Genomic DNA, 11,918 nt, shown 5'->3' on the forward strand with positions numbered 1-11,918 from the left:
TAATTTACTCCGCGTAAACAAGTGATATATCGTAAGTTACTACAGAAGTAACGCTCGCGTAAACGTAGTACATGTCTATTTATGTTTATTATAAGAATTATTTATGCAGTCAATTCGCATATTAATACTTAATTTATATATTAATATGAAATATCGAAATAAAGTGTCTGACACTTTTTTATATAATGTATAATGCAATAGATTTGTGAATCATTTTCTGTCAATTATTTATTTATACCGTTATTTATGCCGTTAATTACATTGTATCATTGTATCAAAATATCCTTATCTCTTTAATTAAACCTAATGTACATAATTAACTAATTTTTATTGTATAAGTATAAAATGTGCAACTGATTACCAGTTGAAGTATTTAATTTGCATTCGGACATTTCTTCTTCGGCGAGTTATTATTGACCAATACCGTTTCCTGTAAATATATATTATATATTTAATAATATTTATATGTTCTCTCTCTCTCTCTCTCTCTCTCTCTCCTAGTAATTTTTTCATAATTTATTCTTTAGAAATAATGGGATTTCTCTAAATCAATGTCTATATTTACTTCATTATCAGAATTGTTGAGGTTGAGGTAATTTCTTGTTTCTCTGAATCTCTGAATGATTCGTTCATGTGGCGAAGTTGCAACAAGACGTCGTGGATATTGATATTCTTTTCTTGCCGGCGTTAAACCTGAAAAGAAAAGTTAAATGACTTTAGTTCACCTAAAATTAAAAAATCGTAATAAATACAATATTACATAAAAACCCGGAAATTTACCTGTTGGCGTGTCGTGCCGTAAATCTTCAAGGAATTTCCCAATTTTTTCCTGTATTGAATGCAGATCCGTAATTGTCTTGTCATAACAAATAGACGATTTTTCGCTTTCACTTGTAAGCTTATCGTTCAGTTCTTTGGATGTTTGTAGATTTTCCTTTCTTAATTCTTCCGCAAGCTTTTGATGATCACGACTTCCTTGAACTAGTGTATTATAGATATTCTATATAAAAAAGAAGATTAGATATATTATCTGTGTGTACATTTTGCAAAATAATAATTTTAATGCTGCATAAGATAGATTTACTTTGACAGATCCAACAGAAGAAGAATTATCTTCCTTGAACTTTTGTTCCATTTGTTTTATGTTATCTTCGACATGTAATTTTTTCTGCACTAATACATCGCAATGACTTTTTAAGTCAGTTTGAATTTCATCAGTCAAATTACGGCTATGTGTTGCAACCTGCTCTGCTAACGTCCAATTCTGATAACAGAATAAAAGATGCCTATCATTAGTAGGTATATCATATTATCTTGTTTATTACTTCTATTTTTCAAAGCACCCGATAGAAATAGTGCTATTTCATCATACGTTTTTATCTGGGTACTTAAATAATTTAAAAATTAATAGAAAGTTAGATGTTACCTTTTCCATGCTAGATGTAACATCGTTTTTTATTATACCCACGTCGCCTTGAATTCTCTGCTGTAGAGTCTCATTTCTCTCAACAGCCTTGTGGTAGTTATTAAAAATATCATTAGCCGTACTGTCGCAAACCTCATTAACACGATTTAAGGTGGTGCATGCGGTCGAATAATTCTCGGTCACATTTTCATTTAACTTGTTAAATTGTAGCCATAGATCTTCAAATGACTGTATAATAAGAACAATATATAATTTGTGTAAAATTATTAAAAATATTAATCAAACACAATAAACTAAAATGTTATTAACAAAATATCATCAGATAATACCTTTTTAAATCTTTCTTGCTCCTCCATAATTTTACCATCACCTTCACGAATAGCTTGTATATTCTGTTTTATCTCATCTATATTTTTATACAAATTATCACGTTCTTGCAACCTGTAGTTACATAGTTGTTTTATCGATTCATTTGTATATGCCAATACTTTATCAAACTTCTGAGATACCGCATCATTTAAACGATGTAAGTTCTCTACAATTTCCATGTTATTAACTTCTATCAAATCATTAATTTTCGATGTCAGTTTTAGGGACACATCATTTAAAAATTTACGTTCATTCTGAGTCATGTCAGATGAATATGCCATTTCTGTGTCCAGCCACTGGTGATAGTGTTTGTACTAAACAGAGAAATTCGTCATATACGTTTTGTTTATTATATTATAGTTTTTACATAATGCATAAAAATTACTTACTGAATTATTTATGTTCTTTGTAAATTCATCTATTGCTAATTTTTCTTTATTAACAATGGCATTTGACATATGGCCGATTATTGAATCAATATCCTTTTTAAACAGTTCCATTTGTGAGCCTGTAAAGATAATATAATGTACATATTTGTCAGATGCATTTTAATAATTTGTACTTACCGATGCTATCTTTCATAGAGGTACAAAACCCTATGAATTCCCGTGTATAAACTGCAACATTATTTTCCACATCTCGAAACTGTTTTGCAATGTTACTTCGGAACTGATGACTGATATGTTCATTTTCTTGTTCCAATTGTCTGTGGATGTTACATATATTTTAAAATAACTATACTAATGCTATCTGCATTATAAAATATCAACTGTTAAAAATATAATAAATATGATAATAATATGACGTAATTACCTCTTATAAGAAATTTTATCATGAAGCTTATTTACATCAACTGTTGCTGAATCAGCTACATCCAAGAGTTTTTTTGCTTCCGACAAAAGTTGTTTTTCTGTAGATACGTGTTTTTCTACTAAGTAACTTTGTTCTTCTTTCTCACGTTCTGTCATTTGTAAAAGTGCTGTAGTTGATTTCAAAGCATGTGCGGTGGTTTCTAATTGTTTCTTAGTTTCGTGTAGATAATTAGTTTGTTCCATATGCTTTGTTTGTAAATCATTAAATATTTGCTAAACAGAAATTAGAATAACAATATTAATATTAATTATTGTAACAAAAAATACATTGATTATTATCTATTTACCTCCTTAGTCTCCATAGTTTCTTTAAGGACTTTAATGTGAGTTATTTTTTCTTCAATTTCCTTTGTCTGGTTTTCAATTAATGTTTGCATCTCATTATAATTCTCGTGTGCCAAATATACACCATTTCGTTCACGTGCTGCCACCAAGTCTCTTCTAAGTCTCTCAATTTCTTCCGTGTACTCTTTAAGTAGTGCTTTTTTAGACAGTTTTTGATTAATTTCAGGACGATTTGTGATATTTTTGGCACGTTGAGCATAATCTAATGTTGATAAGGTTTCCTCAACATTTATGCTCGCTGGAGACACTGTTGCAATGATTGACGTTTTCGTACGTCCACCTAATGACTCTTGCAAGAGTCTTGTTAATTTTGATTCCCTGGTCAATGTAAAACACACGAAAAAAAAAAAATAGATTGGATTAATTTTATTATAAATAGATAATTATCAAATTTTAATGTTGATATTTTAATCTCTTATATATATTTGTATCTATAAAATTATATCAGTATGTAAAATTTGTATTACCGATATGGAATGTGAGGTGCTCTCTCAACAAGCGATGTTATAACTCGACCAAGAGTCAATAATGATTGATTAATATTTCCTGCTTCTCGTGCTCTCCTATCAACCGCACCAGATCTTCCAACATTTTCACTCCCAGCTAAATCTACCAAGTTTAATTTTCCAGTTTTTAAAAGTTCTTCTCCATCCACATTATTTTCTTTTATATGAATAGTGATGGAAAATACTGTATGGGAACGGCTGAAAGTATATAGTTAAAAAATATATAAATAATATATATAAAATTTAGTGTTTTAAAAAATAAATAACACATTATGTATCTAATTTAAGATGACAACCTCGAGTGAGCATTCATTAAAGTTGCAGCCGTTTGTCTTTTCTCTGATCCCTTTTCTAGGATCTTGTAAACTTCATTTTTATTATGTACAGTTACTTCCTCTAATCCATGAATGATCACTGAACCTTTCCTTGTAGCATCCTCATAAAGCCTAAAATAATCATTATACTAATATAATCTATTTTTCATATTTCTTAGCAAAAATGCGGTAATATTACCTTATTTTAGATGCATCATCACTAGGCGATAGCAAGTCAAACAGTTCTTCGTTATATAACTCGAGAAAGCTAACTCGTACTGTATATTCTTGTGCTTCCAACAAACGTAATTCATCAAACAAATGACTTAATGCACGAGGTATAATTCCAGCTGTAGTATCCTATATGTATAAAAACAAATCTAATTTGTACAAGCTTAATTGATACTATTATATTTGTAAATTATAGCAAAATACTAAAGTTGACTATTTTGATATTTGATACAAATAGCAAAACAATCTAGTCAAGTCAAATTTATATATAGTAAAATTATAAATTTATTTTTTTGATACAAATTACTCCATTTTATTACAATTTCAAGCATTGTCTTGATTCAATAAGCAGAAAGTTCTGGTTTTCCTTATATTAATAAATATAAAAAAATATGATGTTAAGGCTGTATATATATATATATTGAAATTGTATACGTCTATCACATTTAATGCAATAATTAACATCATTATACATAACAACTCACACTTTGCCAGTGCAATGTTGGATCATTGCTAACACCTTCCATAGTAAATGTCTTTCCAGTACTAGTTTGGCCATAAGCAAAAACTGTACAATTATATCCTGCCAATACTTCCTCGAGCAATGGGCTAACAACTGCATTATACACATCTATCTACAAATTACAACCAATTTTTAAGCATTCCTTGAAACATTCAAGATATAAAATTTCATTTTTTATACAAAATATAGAAATGTTATATCTCTACCTGTTTCGAAGAAGGTCCAAATACTTTGTCAAATGTGAATTTCTTTGAATGATTGCCTTGTGATCTTTCGTGGACCACCACTTCTTTGTTAGATGGCAATTCCAATACCGAGATAGATTTTCCGACTTTCTCGCTTTGATTTATTGGTCTATTAAAGAAAAGGAAATCACTTCATAAGGATAATAGGCCTATATCAACATATAAAGGCAAATAAAAAATAACAAAAATGTATGTACGTATTAGTTGTTTAATTTTTATTTAATAAAAAAATTATGATTGTCAAACAAGAGACAAAAGTACTCTTTCGAAATCTTTCAGGGCAGAGTTTAATGCGCCTCTCGTTATGCACTAAGTTTTAGCTTCCTCAACAATAATACGTCACAGCATCACAAATAATGTGTCACCTACCTGACGCGCACGAAAACTTGTATATGCTGATTCTTATCCTTCTTCGTATTGCGAGTATCATTCATCTTGGATAATTTCTTGCGTAATTATCTCTCGCTACGGCAACACGGCTAGTACGATTTCACGTCCGTCAACGACAACACGTTTTATTTCGCGTTTATTTACTGTTTGTAAACGCCAGACGCGAGAAGTCAGCCACAGTATCCGTTGAAGAATTTAAATTGAGATGCTTCACGCGATCGCCGCTAGGTGATGGCGTGGTGGAAATCGTATTTTTTCAATGGCTGCCAACCACAGGGAATCTCTCGGATCTATATATTTTTTCCCCTAGGGCTCGATTCTTGAATTTGCGAGAGAACTAGAAATCGGTCCGAGTTTCGGTTTAACTGGTTTAAGCCAATGAAACTGCTGCTTTTCTGTAAGAGCTGCAAGTTGATTGGCTTAAACCGAATCTCGGACCGATTTCTAGTATCGTGTACACAAGGCTTTACAAAAACGTAGCAATTTGATTGGTAAGTGGTTAGGTAAAAAATGATAAAATTCCAGATTTTCTTTAAACTTGCAGTAAAATTATATTTACGTATGTAGTGTTAAATTTGGGTAAGATTTACCGTAGTTTCCGAGATATGATCGCTTTATTTAAGCCCGGTGTCCACGATGCAAGAACTGTGTCCAAGTTTCGGTTTAAGCCAATCAACTTGCAGCTCTTACAGAAAAGCAGCAGTTTCATTGGCTTAAACCAAACTTGGACCAAGTTCTTGCATCGTGGACACCGGGCTTTATGCTAGGTCTACAATGCGAGTCGTAAAGTTGTGAGTCGTAAGAATTGACTAATCACAATCGAATTTGAGGAGAATAATCGACTGTGATTGGTCAATTCTTACGGCTCACGACTTACTAACGAATGACGTTAGAGAACGTGACGGAATTAATACGTCATTTAACATCATCTGCTACTAATCACTAATCAGACAAACTTGCATAGCGCATAAACATAAGCATAAGAGAATTGATTGGTCCATATGCATGTGCATAAGGAAATAGACCAATCCTTTCTTTATGCATATATGGTTATGCACCTATGCAAGTTTGTTTGGATAGACCTTTAATTAACATTGCGTTTATGGCCGCTGCATGAAGTAGAAAAACTAATATACTTGGACATGTACTTATATTTGTCAATATAGCAAAAAATCTAAAATAAGGATTAAAACAAAAAATTGAGCAAAAGTAATTAAATTTAAAAAAAAGTGCATGTTTAAATTTCAACGACACTGATCGTACGATATCAGAGTATGATAAATCAAAAAAAATTTTTATTAGATTAGCTCAGTTAGTTTCTTCGCGGTCATGTGCCAACGTCAAAATACTATTTCAATTTTTTGTAACATTTTTTTATTTTATTGGTTTTTAACATTCTAAAGAGAAGCAATAGTGTTTAAAAATCTGTTCTTGAATTTATATATAAAAGGATTTATCGTCTATTGAACTTTATTGATCAAGCCTAATTTTGACTAGTATAGTTGGGAAAGAACCACCGCCATGCGATAATCGGCAAAGCTGCTGTAAAGAGATTTAAATATTGACAAAACAAAAATTGTTTAGACTTTTTTAAACTTTTAACATGTTACTTTATGATTTTGCGTTTATCTTTTATTATCGACATATAGCACTTAAGATAGCAACTATGGTTGGTCCGCCGTTTTTATTTAATTCGCGCCAGTTTTTAGACATTTCTATTTTTGTCAAACAGTAAACTAGCATTAAAAAATTTTTTTATCAAAATAATTTACATTTTCATGTAAAAAAGAATCAACAGAAAAGAGAACAAATTATTTTCATATAAATATGGTCAAAAAATTCCATATAAATAATAAATAATTTTCATATATATATATATCATGATTTTATTACAATAAAGTACATTATCATTTCCTACCCATTGGGCTCAACGTTACAAATTTGTCGTTTTGTTGATGAATTATTGCAGTAAACTGTCGTGCATTCAACCATTGTTATTTGTTCGTCAGAAACAAATTTTATAAAACTTGATAATTTTCGACACGTTACAAGTTACAGCGTCACTGTAGAATGAGATAGCATATATTTCTCTCTCATAGGATTTTGAAGAAAAATAGGCTCTTGTTATGACTTAACTTACGGTTTAACTTACAAGTATCTTTTTCTAATTCTTAAAACTAGAAAAAATCCACATTAGTAGAAATGGATATAAAACTTATGCAGACGGTGTAAAAATATATAATTTATATTATATTTCATTATGTTTTTTACTATGTTTAATGAAAAATAATTCTTAATCCATATTGAATATTCATACCTTCGTTCGTGATTCACAAATCTTTACAAATTAAATTGCATTGAGCTCTTTTTATCTTAGACAGCCTTCTGTATAAGTACGTGATGAAATTTTTTAAATATAAAAATACTAATTAATATTTACGTAATATAAAGTTACCTTATATAAATATCAAATCTAAGAAATGAAATATGTTTATTAAATTATGACATCTTAAAAAAGTGGTTTTTGTAATATCTCAGTTCATTAATGCTTTCTTTTATATCATCCAGAGCCCTATGGTTTAGTTTCTTTTTCGGCGCTGAATTATATACATTTGGATTCCACCTTCTAAAAATTATGAAGATTTACTCACACATTATCATATTGTTTTATCAAAATTACCTTAAATATTAATTGCATAATAGAGTCTTATTATTATTAATTGTTTACATTGCGTCAGCATCTCTATTTGTTCATATAAAAATATAAGAAATCGGTTATTACCTAGCAATTTCCTTGATTGTACTAACATCGATAATCCTGTAGTGCAAGTAATTGTTAACTAATGGCATATATTTGTACAGAAATAAACGATCCATATACACTGAATTTCCAGCTAATGGACATGAACCTTGGGGAATGTGTTTTTTTAAAAGGTCGAGTACTGTCTTCTCAGCTTCTTCCAATGATACTGTACTTGAGCGAGAGTTCTCAATTAATCCTGTCTGAAATATATATTAGTAATTAAGTTACAAAACTCAAAATATACCAATTTGCAAAGGCTAAAAAGTTCAAGAATATCTGTACATTCATGTAAGTTAAAAGCTTTACCTTTGGGTGATTTTCCTTACACCATTCATTCATATTTTCTAATATTGTGTCTGGTTGATGTATCACAATATTCAATTCCTCACTAACAATTTTTAATTTTTTATCTGTTACAATACAGGCAATTTCTAGTATATGGTGTTTATCTATCTCAAGTCCAGTCATCTATAAAAATATAATATGCAATTAATTTATGTTTCTAAATTAATTTTTGATTACTCCTCATTATAATCATTAGGTGTAGGTATCATTTGTAAGATTTCAATACCTCTAAGTCTATCCAAACAATATAATTAGTATTTTTGGATGTCATCTTGTCTGTTAATAATATATAATCTAACAATCTGCAAATATCATTTAAACATAAATAAAAGTGAAATAAAAAAAATGTTAGTTATTATAAGAAATATTTAAAAAGATTAATATTCGTCATTGCGTTCAATTTCGTGCGACGATAAAATCGAACACCAACTTATTTTTATATCACGCATGTCCAAGTAAGATTTTACACGCTTCTCGAACATGTGTGTGTCATGTTGATTTATATAAGTAAATTACAACAATGCAAATAGTTGATAAAATGAGAAATCAATAAAGCAACAAAAATAAGAATTTTCTGACGATTTAACTTTCGAGATAACCTCCAATTATACGTGATAAACTTTAAACACGTGCTCTTCTGGAAACCACGGTCTTACATCCGTGCTGGAATCATTTATAAAATATTATGGTAACTAAAATATAAATCTTATCAAATATGATAATATACAAAATAGACGTTAAGGGGATGCTAAAGTGACTCAATTACCGACAATTACAGTCAAAGGTCTAATTTTGAAACGGCTTTATAGATCGCAAAATCCTTTTACAAGAGTAAAGTATAGGTACTAATGAAGGGTGGGAATGTGAAATAATTAGTAATAATTGAAAAAAATTAAAAATGCTGTTACCTCATTTTCTAATATAAACAGTTGTATAAGTAATATGTACGAAATGAAATGTTCCCACCCTTCAGAAGACGTGCACAAACAATAACAAACCTTTGAAATTGAGATTGAAAGCCTGGAATAAAAATGAGACGTTCGAAGAAATTATAACCTATAACCTATAACCATATGTCTATCCTTGTCTATCATCATTGTCTATACAAGGACAGATATAGAGGTTATTGGGCCATCAGAGCATGTCAAAGAAAAAAATCTGAATTAAAAATATATTATAAAGAAAACTTAAATACACTTGAATTTGCGGTAATTCTTCAGTTTAGCTACAGCAGCACATGCATGGAGGGGTGCAAGGGGACTTACATGCGTGAGCGCACGTGAACAGGAAGGCTTTTCTCCCCTACACCCCCCACCCCCCCCCATGCATGTACATACTTTATAATTTCGCTTTACAACTTACATGTATGTATGTACTTTAAGGCCGGTTTTCACACGCAATGATTGGTGGCGCCAACTGACTGGCATTCATTGGCGCCAGAACTGGCCAGAACCAACTGGCAAACTCACAAGTGTTTACACAGTGATTGGCGTATAATATGGAAAATATTTAACATTAATTAAACACACAGTAAATGCATAAACCTCAAATTTTGAGGTTATATGCTTTGGCCAATAACCGCCAGTAAACGCCACATTACTAGCGCTAGTTTGCATCAAGTGTTTACACTTGCATTTTTACTGGCATTAGTCGACTGGCGCGGCCTGGCGCCACCAATCATGGCGTGTGAAAACCGGCCTTTATGTTGTAAAGCGAGGTCAACGCTGCCTACCGGCGGGGTGGGTGCGGGGGAGGGGGGGCCGAAGGCCTCCCTCGCACCCCCCCCCGTGTGTGTGTGTGGTGTGTTCTTCCCCCGCATAATTAAATTAAAGAAACTCCCAGCGTGAGACCTAACTGCTTGAATCGAGATGCTTGATTATTCTGCACGATTGATTCATTTAAAATTGGCGCAGTTTTACATGCGCGTGCGACCACTGAGCATGCGCATATGGCCGCAGGGCACGTTCAGTGTTCAGTGTTGCTATGTCGTCGGTATGACAGGAATCATAACCTGATTCCTGTCAACTTTAACGATTAATATCTCGCGTCGCGGGGCAGAGCGACACTTTTTTCTGCCAGATTCTTTCGTTTCGTGCAAAAACGCGTCGAATGAGCCTAAATTCATCGTTTTTTGTGCTGCTGTAGCTAAACTGAAGAATTACCAGCCAAATAAATTCTGAAGAGATTAAAAAATAAGGTAAATCGGTGAGTGATAATCGTTTTCTAATTAATTTCCTTCAATCAGCCTGATTCATTATCATTAATTGCAACTGGGTCAATAAAAAAAGGAACAGTGGGGATTCAAACCCGAGTCAAAAATATACAAAGCAGAATACGTGCCGCTACACCACTGACCATTTCTGAAACTATCTTTTGTGACATGATTTATATTCATTAACAATACTTGTTGACTAGCATAGTTTCGATTTTATTCATCAATTACGAATGCTTATTACTCGTCGATAGTCTTTTTTTCACAAGTTTGATTTATAATTTTTCCAAAATGACTTGTTTATCGGTAAAAAAATCTGTTTCCTCCAAAACTGATGCCATAGAAAAATATGGTTTCCTTATGGAAGCTCGTTTTTGTGATATTATTTCCATTCGTTATGAAAAATTAATAATTTTTCAGTAATTGTGACTTTGAGATTTTCCTATCCATTCCTATTTGTTTGAATGACCGCTAGTAATGGCCGACAACTGTGCGGCGTTCTCTATTGGCTGTGAAACTCATGATGCGCATTGCCTCATCTTATTTCCTTCCACCATGATGTCATGCATTTCGGGATTTTCGGGTATCGCTCCTCGCGTCTCGCCGAGTACCGAGTCTCGAGTTGGCGAATCGACGATGCGCTATACGTTACATTTACGTTTATATTTACAAATTTTAATTTTTATATTTATAAATAAATAAATAAATAAATAAATATATATATATATATATATATATATATATATATATATAATGAACGCTTTAATTCTTTTTTTAAAGTAAGCATTTGAGTAACCACTCTAAACTGTAAAATTGCTCTAACAACTCATCCGCATGTGAAATCTTGCTTGATCTGCAATCGCTGACTTATTCTAAACAGATAGAATTACAGCAGATAATTAAATATTTTTAAAAATGAAAATATCTTGCAACACAATGTCGATACTTACTTGTTCCTTTCCTTTTAATAGGTTATCAATTTTTTCCTCGAAAATGTTGAGAAAATCTTTATAACCGCCAATGGTCTTTTGTAAATTGATATTTGCCTCCTCCGATTTTTGAATTTTATTCTTTATTTTTTTATTAATTCAAAAGGCTAACAAACAATCTATAATACTTGAATTGTTTGAAGATATCAACTTTCCATTTATGCTAAGAACATCCAACTGGCATATCGTATAAAAGCGATGAATGAGTATAAATGCTAAAAAAAACTCATTTATTTATGCGAAGGAACATTGATTGGGAATATATATATATATTATATAAGCATTCTTATTCTAAATATAAAAATACATATATTTCACATGATTATAAAACTATTTTAAAGTTTTTGT

General features: G+C 31.2%; 2 protein-coding genes across 15 annotated transcripts; both read right to left on the minus strand.

Moving 5' to 3' along the window:
* Positions 1-210: 210 nt before the first annotated feature.
* LOC143904801 (kinesin-like protein Klp61F) lies at positions 211-5,421 on the minus strand. Of its 3 annotated transcripts, none has more exons than XM_077419732.1 (16): positions 5,201-5,421; positions 4,793-4,940; positions 4,549-4,698; positions 4,032-4,192; positions 3,815-3,964; positions 3,480-3,716; positions 2,955-3,330; positions 2,609-2,880; positions 2,362-2,501; positions 2,185-2,303; positions 1,756-2,109; positions 1,427-1,654; positions 1,085-1,264; positions 781-1,000; positions 566-693; positions 211-430 (listed from the first exon to the last, which is right to left on the minus strand). In XM_077419732.1, the coding sequence occupies exons 1-16, from the start codon at positions 5,263-5,265 to the stop codon at positions 374-376; spliced, it is 2,985 nt and encodes a 994-aa protein (XP_077275858.1). In that variant the 5' UTR covers positions 5,266-5,421; the 3' UTR covers positions 211-373. The 3 variants fall into 3 exon arrangements, with proteins under 3 accessions (XP_077275858.1, XP_077275860.1, XP_077275859.1); XM_077419734.1 differs by lacking the exon at positions 5,201-5,421 and adding an exon at positions 5,093-5,164; XM_077419733.1 differs by lacking the exon at positions 5,201-5,421 and adding an exon at positions 5,029-5,131.
* A 1,666-nt stretch (positions 5,422-7,087) lies between these two features.
* On the minus strand, positions 7,088-9,675 carry LOC143904788 (putative oligoribonuclease). Of its 12 annotated transcripts, XR_013259041.1 has the most exons (7): positions 9,278-9,628; positions 8,596-8,671; positions 8,331-8,492; positions 8,131-8,224; positions 8,004-8,039; positions 7,677-7,847; positions 7,088-7,606 (listed from the first exon to the last, which is right to left on the minus strand). XR_013259041.1 is itself a non-coding variant. In XM_077419719.1 (6 exons), the coding sequence occupies exons 3-6, from the start codon at positions 8,638-8,640 to the stop codon at positions 7,721-7,723; spliced, it is 555 nt and encodes a 184-aa protein (XP_077275845.1). In that variant the 5' UTR covers positions 8,641-8,671; positions 8,969-9,032; positions 9,368-9,628; the 3' UTR covers positions 7,088-7,720. The 12 variants fall into 12 exon arrangements, 11 of the variants coding, with proteins under 11 accessions (XP_077275845.1, XP_077275849.1, XP_077275841.1 ...); XM_077419719.1 differs by adding an exon at positions 8,969-9,032 and having other exon boundaries at positions 7,088-7,847; positions 8,004-8,224; positions 9,368-9,628; XM_077419723.1 differs by having other exon boundaries at positions 7,088-7,847.
* Between the last annotated feature and the right edge of the window lie 2,243 nt (positions 9,676-11,918).

Source organism: Temnothorax americanus, unplaced genomic scaffold, assembly GCF_048541705.1.
Source record: "Temnothorax americanus isolate GAGA-0224 unplaced genomic scaffold, ASM4854170v1 Scaffold58, whole genome shotgun sequence".
Lineage (NCBI taxonomy): Eukaryota > Metazoa > Arthropoda > Insecta > Hymenoptera > Formicidae > Temnothorax > Temnothorax americanus.

Excerpts from the sequence above, each read along its gene's own strand:
- LOC143904801 (XM_077419732.1), bottom strand. The coding sequence starts at position 5,265 with ATGAATGATACTCGCAATACGAAGAAGGATAAGAATCAGCATATACAA. Across the intron at positions 3,965-4,031 it reads GATGATGCATCTAAAATAAG|GCTTTATGAGGATGCTACAA; the intron begins GTAATATTACCG and ends TGATTATTTTAG. Across the intron at positions 694-780 it reads ACGGCACGACACGCCAACAG|GTTTAACGCCGGCAAGAAAA; the intron begins GTAAATTTCCGG and ends TTTTCTTTTCAG.
- LOC143904788 (XM_077419715.1), bottom strand. Across the intron at positions 8,493-8,595 it reads TTGTTTGGATAGACTTAGAG|ATGACTGGACTTGAGATAGA; the intron begins GTATTGAAATCT and ends ATATTTTTATAG. Across the intron at positions 8,225-8,330 it reads GTAAGGAAAATCACCCAAAG|ACAGGATTAATTGAGAACTC; the intron begins GTAAAGCTTTTA and ends TATATATTTCAG.